This window comes from Cyprinus carpio, chromosome B9 (genome assembly GCF_018340385.1).
Source record: "Cyprinus carpio isolate SPL01 chromosome B9, ASM1834038v1, whole genome shotgun sequence".
Lineage (NCBI taxonomy): Eukaryota > Metazoa > Chordata > Actinopteri > Cypriniformes > Cyprinidae > Cyprinus > Cyprinus carpio.
In genome coordinates, this window is record NC_056605.1 from 6,999,205 (window position 1) to 7,015,399 (window position 16,195).

The following is a 16,195-nucleotide window of genomic DNA, read 5'->3' on the forward strand; positions in this document are numbered from 1 at the left end:
AAAATAAATAAAAATGGTGTCACTTCCTGGAAGATGATGTCATTAAGTGACTTTTGTTAGTTTAGGGATTTTACAAGACTAACAGAATTGATGTAGACCGAGGACAAAAGAAAATATTCACAAATTATAAATTAAAATGATTTGAAATATTAAAATTAGATAATTGAAAATTGAAGAAGCACCTGAAATATTTCTTGATGAATTATCCATTTTTCAGCAGAAAAGTTAAATCCAAAGAACACACACACGGTTTAGGATTTACGTTTTTTCTCAGAAACTGCTTGGAATTTTTATGAATAGTGACAAAGAAACAAGTTACACATTGAATTTAACATGAAATTCTCACATAGAAAGACTAAAATGTAAAACACACTCCGTTTAAATTGTGATATTATGATAAAAGAACTACTACATTTACAGTACAACACTAAAACTGTGAGTTTAATATCTCATCCAATATATTAAGACAGCCACTACATTCAAACATTTGGGATCATTAAGAGTTCAAATATATTTTTAAGTATCTTAAGTTCACCAATGATATTTATTTCATCAAAATACAATAAAACTGTAATATTATTGCAATTAATATATTTTCATGCAATGTATTCCTGTGACGCAAAGCTGAATTTCCAGCATCATCTTCAGTGTCACATGATCCTTCAGATAGCAAGGATGTTGAAAACAGTTGTGCTGCTTAATATCTTTGTGGGTTCTCTGAAGAATAGAAAATTCAAAAGAACAGCGCATGTATATAAAAAAAATATATATTTTGTAACATTGTAAATGTCCTACCGTCACTTTTGATCAATTTAATGCATCCTTGCTAAATAAAATTATTAATAAAAAAAAAATCATAAATCATATTGACCTTAATTTGAACGTGTATTGTATTGGGAATAGAATAGAATAGAATAGAATAGAATAGAACACTCCAGATGTAAGGCACCATTTTCTCACAATACACATCACACTAAAAAAAACTCTCTAGAAGATCCACATGTATAGACCATGTTTTAAAGCACTGCAATTCATGAGGTGGTCGTGTGTTGTGTTTTGAACTGAGGGGGAGGAGACAGAGACACATCAGCATCTGAATGAAGCGTGCAGGCTGTGTGAAAGCACTGCGAGTCTGGACACACAGGGTAAACAACACCGCCACCATCTTACTACTGTTCATATGCTTTTCTCTTCAATGGACGGACTATTGTTCAACCCGCAGACGATGGCGGACGTCAATGGCAACAGTAAGTTAATGAACGCAGAACTAGAGGTGAAAAAGCTTCAGGAGCTCGTGAGAAAACTGGAGAGGCAAAACGAGCAGCTCCGGACGAGAGCAAACGCAGCGAACAACTGCACCTCCAGCGCCCGTCTCGGCCCAGACACCGGGAATCACTGCCTTCCATCCTCCTGTTCTCCATCTTTCGGACTGTCGGAGGAGCACTATCCGTATTTTCATCCGCAGTCAGTGACTGGTGCTGATGAGGATGATGCCACTGTGCTGGATGAGGTGCAAATACTAGACCTTCATGTTGTTCTTCCCATCGATGGAGAGTCTGATTACATCTGGTACTGATGCTGCATCATTTGCTCAGTAAACAATGGTGTAATTCTTGCCTAAAAGGATTTGATTTGCGATTTTCAACGTTGCATGTTCTTTGTCATCGCTTAAATTCAGTTCCCATGAAATGTCACCATAAGTAGACCATGCATCCAGATCTATTATTAGTTACTGTTGGTGAGTGTATGAGCATCACTGATGCAGGGTCTCTTGGTCCAGATTGGCATGCTGTGTTAATGTGAAACATTTCCATATTTTTCTTAAGATTATTTGTCTTGTAAATGTGAAGTGCACAGATGCATAAATATTCGACTGTTCGTTTCTGAAAATTTCACACCAGATGGTCAAAAGCATTCTAACTTGAACGTGAGCACTACACAGAGAAAATAAAAACAGCAAGTCTGGCCTGTCTTTCTTATGGGACGAAACATTAGTCTCGAATGCAAAACTCCTACAGTGGGACTCAAAAGCCTGAGAACGCATTGAAAAAAAGTAAAAACTGTAAAATAAATAAGCTAAATAAAATGAAGAAGAAATATTTAATATTTTTCAAGTTCTACTATTTGCTGATAGGCAATAGGCAAGTAATTCAAACAAATTTGTTTCCACATGGACACTTTTAAACAGATGATCAGGAGTTTGTTTCCATTCCGTTCTTGCACTTATAAATTAGCATACATTTTTATGGTCAGCTAAGATCACTTCAATAATATCAGTATATTTATACATTAGACTTCACAGACTTTAATCAAAATGGTCTCCTGAGGATTCTGTCACTTCGTGTCACATCCATAATGCATGCCTATTTGTCCGGTTTGGGAAGTTTAAGTATATTTTAGAAAAACTTATTATGCCTGTTGATTACCCAGTTTGGGTGCTTTGAGAATATGCATTACCAATTTAAATACTGTAAGATGTTTATTTCAGCTGTCATTATGATTTCAAATGTCACATCCATATCGTTGGAATTGCAGATGCTGAAGAACTTGTGGAGTTCATGCAACTCGAATGCTTCCAGCACAATCTTATGGCAATTCATGCCACCTCATAAAATTCTTGGGTTTTTAAAAGAGCTACAAACCAAATACTAGGCCATTATTTAGCTAGGGTGTTATGCTGATAATATAATCTGTAATGACAAAAAAGATATGTTTAAAGCCCACTTTATGTGTTCATACTGCATGGCACAAGATATCGATTAAGACTGAAGTATGTATTTAAAACATTATGTTACATGTTCATGCAAACCAAACCATAACATAAGTTAACATCAGGACACTCACAAAAATGGTTGTTTTAAAATTTAGACCTATATTTATTTTTAATCTTGCTAAATAGTTAGTAGGACACATTTAATAAATGAAATCATGTTTTTATTTAGATTTTAGATAGAGATCAGTTATGTTTCAAACAAATGGCTAAGATTTACTTTAGCAGGTAGTAGTCATACATGCCTTTGTATATTTTAGGTGGAGTTTCAAACGCTCTCTTTTAATCAGCTGAGCTAATACAAATGTTACTAGATTAATGATACAATACATGAACCATCCAGGCAACGCTATAATAATGAAAGTTTGCAAAAGTACAGATTGGGATGTTCTCTAACCATGTTTTTATGTCACCAGGTTGTACGTGTCTCCAAAAGCAAAGCTGTTTCCTCATCTTCTCCTCAGTCCTCTTCAGTGGTGCAGACATGTGCTGGACAACCCCAGACCAGAGGTGGAGTTAGCCAAACGCTCATTGTGCTACAAACTGGACCAAGGTACCAACCAGCATTCCCATGGATATAAAGTATGATGTCAGTGTTGTTTATGGTCAAATTTGAGTTTGGCCATTATAGCTTTTTTAAAGAAATATTTCATCCAAAAGATGCAGCTTGTTTCTTCATCAGAACAGATTTGGAGAAATTTAGCATTACATCACTTGCTCACCAATGGATGCTCTGAAGTGAATGGGTGCCGTCAGGATGAGAGTCCAAACAGCTGATAAAAACATCACAATAATCCACACGGCTCCAGTCCATCAGTCAACATCTTGTGAAGTGAAAAGCTGTTTTAATGTTTTAAAAAAACAAATCCATCAAAGTGTTTTTTTTTTTACATCAAAACCTTGCTTAATCCATAATATTATGAAAAACAATATAGTGAAAATATAATCTTGTCTGATTCAGGAGAGAAACAAGTGGAAACAGTCCAAAACAGTTCCAAACAAATATGTTGTTTTGATTTTGATGTAAGATGACAACAGGGGTGGACTTTTTCACTGGAGGATGTTTTATTATGGATTATGGACCTGTATTTTGGCCAGAAGTGATAGTTTAAAGTTAGAAAACATCTTGATGATGGATTTGTTTATTACAAACATGCAGCTTTTCACTTCACAAGACATTAATTGATGTTCTGGAGTAGTGTGGATTACTTGTGGATTATTGTGATGTTTTTATCAGCTGTTTGGACTCTCATTCTGACGGCACCCATTCACTGCAAAGCATCCACTGGTGAGCAAGTGATGTAATGCTAATTTCCTCAAATCAAGATGGCCTGAAGGTGAAGTTTTTGTTGTTGTTGTTGTTGTTTTTAGTGAACTATTTCTTTAATGGAGTCTAGATATAATGCAGACACATATACAATTTAATTTTAGAAAAGTGTAAGATGAATCCGAGAATGAACAGTGGCAGACTGAGGAGTGTGAACTGTTACTCAGCCTTATTTAAAATAGAACTTGATATGATGATAAATAATAAGACATTGAGGAGATACAAAATTAGCACTGCAGTGTCTTTGTAGCTAAGAGGTGAACAGTTAACCTACATTTTCTGTACTTGTGTAGTTCAGTAATGCTGCTGGAGGAGATGGTATCCATAGAAACAACTCCTAGTGCAGAATCAGCACTAGCTAACACAGATATATTGGAGACTGTTCTGGGGACATGGTGGAATGTTTTTGTACTGGATCAGTTATTCCTTTGGATCAGTCTGTACATAAATGATGTATGAGGCGCACATATACAGAGATGTGTGTTGTGGAGTTGCGAGCGCTCTGAAAGGCTTTTGAAAGGCCAGATTCAGCGAGCTTGGCTCTCTGCAAATGGGGTCATGAATACATCTTTGTTCCGGCAGCCTCTGGAAACCTTTGTTTTTCTGGGTAGCCGTGAATGCTTGTTTTTATGTGATCTTGGAAAGGCTAATTGTTAAGGTATGCATAAGTGCTGTGGTCCACTTGACTCAGTTAACCCAGTTTCACTCTGTTAAAGGAATAGTTCGACCCAGAATGAACCTTTCAAACCTTTCAAAGGAGAAATTGAGAAGAATGTCCTAGTTGCTGTTTTCCAAAATTGTCAGAAATAGCTTAAATTTCTTAATTGTGGAAATAGATTTTTTTATATATATATTTAATAAAAACTACAGAAACTTTATTTATTTACTAGCTTGTTTATAATCCTTATTCACAATAGTACACTAACCATACTATTAATATATTAATGTTGCTGTTTGTCAGGTTTATTTATTAATTGCATTTCTCTTTTCCCATTAGCCAAAAGATGGAGAGGCGTCCTCTCTTCAAGCGTTCTGTACAGTCCTGTGGATGAACTCTCTGCTTTAAGCAGCTGTTCTAAACCCTATACTAAACCTGCACTAACTGAGCAAACAGGTAACACTTGCGCCTCACTCATCCTAACTCAAGACCAGAAACTAGTTCTCATTATTATTCATTAGATGCTTTCTAACTCTCTCTAACTGCTAATAGAGGTTCTGTACTTTATGCCTGATAAACTACAGTTTGTACTGTGTATTATACAGGCCCTTGTGGAAAAGAAGTAGACTTACATAGCTTACTTTTAAAAGAGTGCTTATTACAGAAATTATATACTTTAAAAGTGAACTGAATGTCATGTTTTTTTTCAACTACTTTATTTAAAAAAAAAGAAATGTATATAGTTTTAATATGAAATGCAATTAGCTCAACTTCAGAGTGCTTTTTTACCCATTTAAGTAGGACTAAAGGATATCTTTATATGTAATATGTCTTTGAAATATTGTTAAAGTGTACTGCTGAATGTGCTGACATTTATGATATACTAAAATATACTTTAATGTCATTTCAGTAACACTTTATTTTAAGGTGTCCTTGTTACACGTTATATGTACTAACTATTATAATAACAATTGATTATGCATGACTACATGCGAGTAACCCTAAGGCAAACCCTAAAAATATAGTAAGTGCTTGTAGTTATTCAATATTACTCAGTACATAAATGTATAATTACACTGTAACAAGGACACCTTAAAATAAAGTGTAACCAATTTCTATTGTAATGCATATATGTCATGTATTTGTAATTACACATTTGTAATAATGCCTTTGCAATTTAGTACATTTAAAGAACATTAACTTTAAATGTAATATTAATGACACTTTAAGTATGTACATGTGTTTTTGTAAAGTTTACTTCTTTAAAGGTGCATTTAAGTGTGTTAAGAAACAGTCATTAAAAAAATACTCTCTTACACTTAAATGGCCTTTTATTAATCTGCAAGTACATTTTTCTTAATAAATTCTTTTAAGATTTAAAGTACACTACAGCTGCATATTCAATGCACTCAAGCACCCTTCTTTTTCACAAGGGCCATATGTATAATATAGAACTATTATTAATTTTTGATTGAAATATATTGGTAAACTAGGTAGTTGAGAAACGTAAAGACATAGCAGTCAGAATAGATGAGAAAGAACATATTGATTGTTTTCCAGGCATCAGATATCGTTTCCTTCAGTCAGCTCAGCATTTTTCAAGCCATGAGAAATGTGAGACAGCACTGATGAGTTGTGAGGACCTCATGGTGTCTGGATGTGACCGCTGCAGCATATGTTACACAAGACAAAGATTTGCTTGTGATACTTTGTCACAGAAGGTCTGCATATGGTCCTGGCTGTACTATAGATTTATATACATTAGATCAGTGGCTCTCAACTGGGTTTGCTTTAGGACACAGATTTTACAGTGGACAGCGAATGACAACCCAACAAAGAATTTCTTTAGTACACAAAACCAAATTTAATGTCTTTATAGTTTAGTCATTGTTTATAAAGGTGATTTTTACTTTTACTGGCAATTTTGATTTATCTATCTTCTCTCTCCTGAACAGATCCACCTTCACCAAACCATCAGAAGACTCTCACAGGGAGAAACTGCTCAAGCCTAACCGAAAGATCTCCCACATTCCTCTATCACACGGCTACACAAGGTAAGCTTGACCGAGATCTCCCGTCATGCTCCACAAAGCATACACACAACTCATCCAGTGAGTCTTTCAACAGTTTGGGGTTGATAATTTTTTTTTTTTTTTTTTTTTATGATTTAGAAAGAAGTCACTTATGCCAACCAAGGCTGCATTTATTTGATCAAAACAATATTGTGAAATGTTATTAAATATTAAAATAACTGTTTTCTATTTTAATATATTTTAAAATGTAATTTGTTCAGCGTCACATGATCCTTCAAAATAATATGCTGATTTACTGCTCAAAAAACTGCTTTCTTTACTTTCATTTACTGCTTTCTTATTATTATCGCTGTTGAAAACAGTTGTGCTGCTTCTTGAATTATATTTATGAATTGGTTCAAACCCTAAATTTTGATTTACTATTAATCAAAAATAGTTCTTTCCCCAAAGACAAAAGCATTCACACAAAGTAAAAAGATTATATCATCAGATTTTCTGTAGATGTAGCCAAAAATGTTACTTATCGTAGGTCAGTATGATAATTTTTTGGCTTTTTACAATTTAATTTCACCATAAATAATATGACAGTACAATTTTCATTTAAGATAAAACTAAAAATCTTGTTAATCAATGTTTCATTTAGTTTACTTACTATAAAATAAAGACACCTTAAAAAGTAATGCTTATTGTGATATTTTCCGTTGTGCACAAAAATAAGTAAATAAATAAAACCCAGAGTAATTTCTGCAGTTAGTAAATCAGTATGTATTCTGCACATCAACACTGTGATTCAAGCAAAAATACTATTTAAACGTTTGTTTTTTTTTCCTATTATTTGCCATTAACACTTTTGTTATTAGACAAACTGAACAAAACAGGACTCCATGATTTTCAGTCAATATAAAAATGCACTTTAAATAAGTGACAGTCATTTCAGTTTTTTCAGTCTGTGCTGTGTTTGTGTGAGATTAAGTTCTCCATGTCTCTTTCAGGTAATAGTCATCGTCAAAAGTCTCTCAGTCCTCAGTCGTCCATAGACAGTGACCTAAGTGTCTCAAAACTAGAACAACACCACATCACTATCAACAATAATCATCACAACACGACTGATGTGGAGGTCATGGCCCGACTGCAGGAGGAGAGTAGGTCTACATAAATACATCACATGCTCACCCTCATGTCATTCCAAACCTGTATGATTTTTTTTTCTGTGGAACATAAAAAAGGTATTTTGAAGAATGTTGGTCACCAAACACTTTCAGTTCCCATAAACTGCCATTATAATTAAAGCTGCAAGCAGCGTTGAAAGGGCCCTCGCACCCGGGCTCACCGCCACCCGGTGGCTTAAGAAGACAGAGAACGGTCAGCGATATGCATTTAAAGCAGTGAATATAGGATGAATATATCATTTATATGTGCTAAACTTCCTGCTGCCAGCTGGTGGCGCTATGGCTATAACTGAATATTGAAATGTAGATGTCCTCAAGTTTGGTGCAGATTGAACATGGTATGTTTGAGTTAGTGTAAAACATGACATATCCTGTTGCCAACAGGTGGCGCTATGATTATAACTGAATGTTGGTGTTTAGATGTCGTCAGGCCAGGAGTTTTATCAGATGTGTGAAGTTTGAGGCAGATCCTACGTTGTATATTTAAGTTAGTGTAAAACAAGTCATTTCCTGTTGCCAACAGGTGGCGCTATGATTATAACTGAATGTTGGTGTTTAGATGTGTTCAGGACAGGACTCTTATCGAACATGTGAAGATTGGGGCAGATCAGACATTGTATGTGTGAGTTTCGTGATGAAACATCGAAATTCGTCAGGCTGCCATGGACACGCCCTTCAACGAAAACTCAAGATCTTTGCAATTTAACATCACGAAGGGCTTTCAGTTACACCGAGCAAATATGGTGTTGATCTGTTTAGATCTTTGTTTGATTTAAATACAACGCCTGAAAATGGCAAAAACAGCACAACATTTGCAGAGAAAATTAAAAATGTAAAAAACTAACTGTTATTTATTAATTTTTTTCCTGTTGTGTTTCGGACTTCGTACCAGGGGACTTTTTTGTAGGTATTGGTGTGTTACATGTGTGAGCCGAATTTTGTACATGTATGTGAAACATGGCTCGAATGGCACTTCATTTAAATTTAATAGGTGGCGCTATTGAGCCATTTTGCCACACTCACTTCTGAAACCCATATCAGATGTAAAGTTTCATAAGTTTTTGAGCATATTTAGGCCCTAAAAATTGCACTTCATTTTGGAGAAGAAGAAGAAGAAGAAGAAACTGAGCAAGATCAATAGGGTCCTTGCACCAATGGTGGAAGTCAGTGTACAATGGAAGTCAATGAGAAGCGAAAATGTTTTGTTACCAACATTCTTCAAAAGCGTGGACTAGGTCAGAAGAAATGTTTTGTACTCAGGATGCTTCATGTTATTGTGTTTAGGTCTACGGCAGGAGTACGCGAGCACCACTGCCACAGCCACACGCCGTAGTGCCAGTTTTTCGTTGCACACAGGAGTGCGCAGGAGCATGAGGAGTGAGGCCGAGCTGGAGGAAGAGGAGGAGTACGATCAGCTGTCGGCTCCGCAGCCACGGCTCTTCCGGACCTCCTCCATGCAGCGCAGCACATCCCACTCGCAGAGCCTCTCCAGCATGAGAGAGTGCCGGCGCAGCCCCTCCACGCCTCAGTACCTCAGCAGCCTGTCCTTCCAGCAGCTGCACATGCCCAACCACAGCTCCAGCACAGCTACAGAGAGCCAGAGCTACAGAGCCAGCACAGGTCAGGCTGAAAATATACTGATAACACTGACACAGCAACAACTTACTGGTACTGGTTACTATAGGCTGTCTGTTTTGTTATGAAAGCTGTTTGGTAGAATAGATTGATTGGTTGGTGCCATCTTGTGTCAGGAAACCAAACTGAAGTTTAATAGCCTTGAAGTTCTTTAGTTAGTTGTAATAAATATGTTGAGCACAAAACTTATTTTCATAGGATTACCCGATTAAAAGAAGAAAACAACAAATACAGCAAACTGGCCAGAGACACAAAGAGCTGGCTGAGAAATAACTTCAAATAGAGCACAGAGAAAGAATATAAAAGAAAAGAAAACTCTTCTTCCATGGAAACAGTAGTTATAGAATAGAAAAAATAAATATGATTTCAGTTTTTTATGCTTTTAAATAAGCTTGTTTTCATGTATTCATAATAGTAATAATTACATTGTATATGCATGCATTGTCTTCCTTTTTTTCAGACAAGCTACGGAGGAGCATGCCCAACCTAATTCGAGCTCCCAGCATTCCCAGTGTCATCAGTGTGCCGAATGTTCCTGCTCCGGCCGCTCACGTTGCCACATCGTCCTCATCTTTGTCATTACTCCGAAACAGTCAGAGTTTTGATTCCCACAGTGGTCTGACCAAGATACAGTCTGCAAGTAAGTCCAAACGTCACGTTAAATGATAATAATTATCTTAGTAGCTGATTATATCGCACTTTGTCATGAACCTCAGGTCTAATTTTATTGGTCTCTGTGCAATCTCAGTTCCCTGTCCGGGCCAGTTACAGCAGCGGGTTCAGAGCGTGGGCAACTTCTCAACACGACCTCCTCTGAAAGCCACAGCGTACGTGAGCCCTACCATCCAGAGTGCCTCCACAATGCCTTCCTCTGTTAGTCTCAGCTCTATCCCCAGCAGCAGCAGCATCCCTCTCCCCAGCAAACCCAGCACCCCCTCCTCCAGTCGCAGCGCTCTACCTCGGCCTGCCTCCTTTGTTGGGACAAGTGGGGTCTCACGCAGTAAAATTGGCCAGCCCATGCGCAGGTAATCATTCACAATTCTTCCTCCTCTACTTTTGTGAAGGTATTACTGTACATTCGCTTGTGGGCTTCTCATCCAGGATGTTTGTTTTGCTTTTAATAACATTAGCTGTTCCAGAGAGGACAAGTGTTTTATTGTTAAACATTTACTTTTAATTACCAAATTTCATATTAATTGAAGCAAATGTACATGTAGTTACCAGCAAACTTCAGACAAACTCAGAAAAATTAACTGTTGTTGGTTGCAAAATAGTGTTAGGCTTATGTTTAATGATATGGACATAAAACAAACCATAGTCACTTTTTGTAATTCAATAATTGATTTATCTGCAGAAACAGCTTGATTTAGAGGCTTTTCTCAGCAAAATATTGATATTGCAATTTATTTTTCATTAATTAATCAGCATATCATGTAATGTATTCAGTTATAATTTGTAATATTTGACAGCCCTAAAAATACTGACAGGAAAAATTTATTCTCTTAGATGTGGATATATTCAATTTACTAGCATGCAGTTAGTAAGATGTTTTTTTTTTTTGTAAGCGATTAGTACTTTTATTAAGGATGCATTCAACTGATCAAAAGTGACAGAGTAAAGTCATTTATAATGTTACAAAAGATTTCTTTTTCAAATAAGTACTGTTCTTATGAGCTTTTTATTTCTTTAAATAAACCTAATATATATATATATATATATATATATATATATATATATATAGATATATATATATATATATTAAGTATCACAACTGTTTTGATAATAATAATAAACGTTTCTTGAGCATAATCATCATATTAGAATGATTTCTGAAGGATCATGTGACACTGAAGACCGGAGTAATGATGCTGAAAATTCAGCTTTGATCACAGGAATAAATTACATTTTAACATATATTAAAATAAAAAAACAGTTATTTTAAATTATAATAATATTTCTGTTTTTACTGTATTTTTATCAAATAAATGCAACCTTGATGAGCATAAGAGACTTTTTCTGAACCAAAACTTTTGAGCAGTAGTGTAGCTTAATGTTTTAAAAATATTTTATTTCATACACAGTAAGCCTATTTCATTGTTAATTCATGTTTGTTCATAATTCATTAGAATACAACTCATGTTCATTTATGCAGTTTGAAATTTGAGTTAAAATGTATTAATATATGTAGAATTTTTCATTAACCAAGAATTGGTTAAAATTTGTTCATTGTTAGTTCATGATGGTGAAAGATTTTGATATTTTATATACACTATAATGTATAATAGACTGAAGTATTGCTGTCATTAACACGGGTCACTGTCTTTGCAGTTTACTGACCCCACCGAAGAGTGTCTCTGCTCTGAGCGCCCTGCGTGACGGCAGCTGGAGGGACGGCTGCTATTAAACTGCTCTGACCTTAAATGTCTCAGGCCCAGCTGGCTGGGCACAACTAAACCTGAAGTGGAAATAAGATAACATCAAGTGATTCGAAGTTGAAAAGCACTGTTAACAAATGCAATACAGCACCACTGCAATATGCCTGATGGCTGAAACCCAGAGCATTATGCATACAAGTGTTTACGTGCAAATAATTTGCCTAACTGCAGCACAATTTTTTAACCAGTGAAACCAATTGTCAAATGATATTAATAATTAGATATGAACATAAGGACAGTATTGGTTTTGGTAGATGTTATAATTTAATAAGCATAAGTCATTGTCTCTCAAATAGCACTTTTACTGTTAACTTGCATTGTTACATTAGATAACCAGTATTGGCAGAGTAGTACATGATTGCATTCCTTTTTTAATAATGTTGTCAATTATGTTGCAACATATGGCAAGTGAATTATGTGGGTGATCTGATGCATTTGTAAAAGCAGACGAAATGGACTGTAAAACACTGAATGCAGCCTAGAGTAAATGGCAGCCATTCCAGATTGTATGTTTACATGATGCTCGTGATACAGAGCACTGTGGACAAGACATTTGCACATCAAATGGTAACATTTGTTTCTCTTTTTTTTAAAGAACTGGTTTATGAAGGAAGTGAATGGATAGTATGTTTTTCCAGTGTTGAATAAAAGGCTTTTGAACTGAATTCTAATGTTTAGAAATGTTTCGTACTGAAATATGATATTCAAGAGAGTATTTAATTTAATTTATTTTTTGAACTCCTCCTAGGCTGTTTGTCTGATTTGCACAAGATCTGGTATGCATATTGAGATACTATTGACAAAATGTTAGCAAAGGAAGTTCAATCATTTAGCAGATTTCATTCATCTTTTAGCCTATTTTTTACGCATTTTTTTCCAGCGTAAGGCATTATAACCAATCACACATGATTCTGTTGAGCTTACAAATGCGATGACCAATCAGAGGTGTTCAGATTAGTCTGATCATATAAACAACAAAGTGCAGATGTATGTAAAGTAAGAGATTCTTTTTTATTAACAATATCAGAAATATACACATAAACAAAGTAAGAGATTCATTCCACAGTGCAGACAACTTCTGATTATAACGGGAGTTTTTATTATTTTATTTATTTATTTTTGAGAGCGCTTAAAGCTCGCTAGACTGAATAATATTCTTTGATAATGTAAATGTTTTTGCTCTCTTTCTCCTGTCATTCACTCGCTATTTGAATTGTAAATGAAAGCCTTATGGCTATCTAACGTTTTTATTAAATTGCAGTCACCTTAAATACAAATTCAGTCAAATTAAATTTTTTATATTTGACACCCATATTTGGTACCTGCCTAAAAAGATGGGATTAAGGCCTATTATGTGCGTAATTAGATTGAGGATTAATACATAATATATATATATATATATATATATATATATATATATATATATATATATATATATATATTATGTGTGTGTGTTAAAATGCAGCATGAATCAATTGTCTAAAAAAAGGTTTCATGTTGTGCTTGTCTCTCTTCATCTACACGCCACTATTTGAGCACCACAAATTAAATTAACACGGTAGGTTCAGTAATCCAAATTTTTATTGCAAAATTTTAAATAAGCTTCATTTGAAGAGAATGAGAAAATCACTGTTTCTGATGCTGGTCTTGTTTTTGTTTTCCATGGTTGACTTTCTTCATCTATATGCACGCTACAATGGAAAATGTGTCAAGAATGTTCATGTTACAACATTCAATTTACACGGTATCCCAACTTTTTACTGCAGAACATAAATCTAATCCACTGTTTAACAATATTGACCTCAGTCTTGTTCAAATATTAATATTTGAATATTGAACTGTCCAAGTAGATCTTGGCCTTTTTTGTTGTTGTTTTTTTTTTTTTAACTGTGCAGGATCTGGAGTTCAACCATTAAAGAAGAGAAGAGGTCTGGACTTGCAGCTATTCTAACTTAACATGTAACAAATGCATAGAACCAGTGCAGCTGAAGAACTAGATCCACTGACAATATACTATAGTTTTATATATTGTACCAAAAAAAATTAAACTTAATTAAACTTTTACATATGTCACAATAATATTATTTTAAATATATTTGTCAAACATGATTAAATATATTGCTGTCCTTTTAAAACTGAAATAATTTTACAATATTTTACAATATCTCTGTTAGGATAATATATAGTATAATATGTCTATAAACACATAATCTTTTAGCGTTGTTGTATGATTAATAATTAAACAAACCTTTATGTGTTAAACTGTAATAATTTTCTAAATTATGCTCACTTACACTCACTCACTGAATTCTTAATGTAAAAGCCTGAGTGAACTATGTGATGTTTTAATTTTTAACCAGGCAGGTGTGTGTTGGACAGTCTCTCTGACAACCACAGACCGCTCCAGTCGCATATGCGACAACAGCACACATTTGTAAGTGTTTAAAATCATGTATTTGGATTGTGAATTTAATTCATTTCAAGTAGAAAGACATTAGATGGTACCGTTCTGACATACTTTGCGTTGTGGCTTTTGTTTCTTGCCTGTGGAACCAACTAGAATCCTTGTGTAAGTGGATAAAATGCCAAACAGGGCACAAGAGGTGAGTCATCTCTACAAAATTATTATTAAAATTGCAGCTTTTTCCCCATTATATGTCTATGTGTACTGTACTTTGTCCTTTAGGATGCGGTGATCAATATGAAATCTGTGCAGGAGATTGCTAAGCAGTTAGGGTTTGAGTGGACCGTTCTAGCATTTGAACTGGGATTCACCAGAAATGAGGTCAGACAGTTTCATGCCACCTCCAAAGAAAAGAGGGTTCAGGCTCAGAGAATGCTGGAATCATGGTGTGTATTAATCCAACACACTATTAAATGTAACTGTTTATTATTGTTTTTTAAATTAGACTGTATTTGACCAAACATACACCTTTTTCTATGAAAGTTGTGTTGGTGTTAACTGGTGATAGCTCCGATGATTTGTGTTATTGATTGATAGGTATGAGCGTTCCTGGGACAAACCGAACAAAACCAAGCTTCTGCAGGACGGTCTTGAGCGGGCGGGCCGTCGTGATCTGGCTGAGAGGCTGCGCTGCCTGCACTGGGGTCACCAGAAGCTCAGCCGCAGAGTCGAGCTGCCCTCTGCCTTCCCCTTCATCATTACCGTCCACAAGACCATAGACAACAAGGACGCCTTGAGCAGGATTAATGTGCTTAATCGCAGTTACAACTAAGAAAAATGATGTGAGCTAAAAGTCTGATAGTGAAAATGCTTTTCTATACTTAGAGTTTCATTATTTTTCATTACAACCTAATTGACTGTATGCTTGTAGTTTAGTTAAAATCATAAAAATATAGTTTTCATATTAGCTAAGTGCATTTCATATTAATTTTAATTAGAATACATTTTCATTTCATTGTAATTAACATGTTAATTAAGTGTCTGAAAACAGTTCACACTGTTCACAAGTATAAATTATGTCCATTATCATGTTAATTTTATCCAGCATGATTTGAGAATTATCCAAATTTTCAATGTGGCCTCAGATTTTTAGACCCCATTGTACATAGAAGAATATTCAATAGTTTTATATATTCAATACTTTTTTACACACCTCATGAAACCTTTCTTCTTGTTACTACATGTTTTGTTGTTTCGATAATAAAAAGGTCATAACTGTGTCTTTCTCAGTCAGTGTTGTAAGCTCTAGCTTTTTAATGTGTTCAGGCCAAACTGCAGCGCTGCTTTATTGGTGACCCTAATCCGCTTGAAAAGCAGTGAAATCTACTTCAATTGAACGCTCAAATAAACCATGACTATCCTGTCTGACAATTTCATGAGTATTTTTAAATCAGATTATATTACTTTAATTAGCACATAAATTTAATTTTTTTCATTTATTTTATTTCTATTCTATATTTTGTTGTTTTGATAATAAAAAGGTCATAACTGTGTCTTCTTGGGGGAATTTTACTTTTTTTTTTTTTTTTTACAAAAAAATTAAGGGCCTGATTCGAAAAAGCTAGCCTAAGTGGTCACACTCATGGTCTTCAGTTTAAATATGACTGACCATAGGAAATAAATGGGATTTTTTTTTCAATCCACAAATACACCACAATGCAGAAAAAAAGGGGTGAGGGGTTGAAACTCTAAAACTTCTAGAGT

The 16,195-nt window shown here is 34.9% G+C and overlaps 2 protein-coding genes across 4 annotated transcripts; both read left to right on the forward strand.

The window, feature by feature from the left end:
* The first annotated feature begins 1,030 nt into the window (after positions 1-1,030).
* Positions 1,031-12,692, forward strand: slain1a (SLAIN motif family, member 1a). 2 transcript variants are annotated; one of them, XM_042730803.1, is made up of 9 exons: positions 1,031-1,569; positions 3,187-3,323; positions 5,095-5,211; positions 6,711-6,809; positions 7,781-7,930; positions 9,242-9,577; positions 10,053-10,232; positions 10,341-10,617; positions 11,921-12,692. In XM_042730803.1, exons 1-9 carry the CDS (start codon positions 1,181-1,183, stop codon positions 11,994-11,996), a joined length of 1,761 nt encoding a protein of 586 aa, XP_042586737.1. In that variant the 5' UTR covers positions 1,031-1,180; the 3' UTR covers positions 11,997-12,692. The 2 variants fall into 2 exon arrangements, with proteins under 2 accessions (XP_042586737.1, XP_018952568.2); XM_019097023.2 differs by lacking the exon at positions 5,095-5,211.
* Positions 12,693-14,186: 1,494 nt separating this feature from the next.
* wu:fc50b12 (uncharacterized protein LOC103911624 homolog) lies at positions 14,187-15,711 on the forward strand. Of its 2 annotated transcripts, none has more exons than XM_042730530.1 (3): positions 14,187-14,630; positions 14,744-14,877; positions 15,029-15,711. In XM_042730530.1, the coding sequence occupies exons 1-3, from the start codon at positions 14,610-14,612 to the stop codon at positions 15,261-15,263; spliced, it is 390 nt and encodes a 129-aa protein (XP_042586464.1). In that variant the 5' UTR covers positions 14,187-14,609; the 3' UTR covers positions 15,264-15,711. The 2 variants fall into 2 exon arrangements, with proteins under 2 accessions (XP_042586464.1, XP_042586462.1); XM_042730528.1 differs by having other exon boundaries at positions 14,189-14,630; positions 14,714-14,877.
* The last annotated feature ends 484 nt before the right edge of the window (positions 15,712-16,195 follow it).

Excerpts from the sequence above, each read along its gene's own strand:
- wu:fc50b12 (XM_042730528.1), top strand. The coding sequence starts at position 14,610 with ATGCCAAACAGGGCACAAGAG. Across the intron at positions 14,631-14,713 it reads TGCCAAACAGGGCACAAGAG|GATGCGGTGATCAATATGAA; the intron begins GTGAGTCATCTC and ends TTTGTCCTTTAG. Across the intron at positions 14,878-15,028 it reads CAGAGAATGCTGGAATCATG|GTATGAGCGTTCCTGGGACA; the intron begins GTGTGTATTAAT and ends ATTGATTGATAG.
- slain1a (XM_042730803.1), top strand. The coding sequence starts at position 1,181 with ATGCTTTTCTCTTCAATGGACGGACTATTGTTCAACCCGCAGACGATG. Across the intron at positions 1,570-3,186 it reads GGAGAGTCTGATTACATCTG|GTTGTACGTGTCTCCAAAAG; the intron begins GTACTGATGCTG and ends TTATGTCACCAG. Across the intron at positions 5,212-6,710 it reads TGCACTAACTGAGCAAACAG|ATCCACCTTCACCAAACCAT; the intron begins GTAACACTTGCG and ends TCTCCTGAACAG.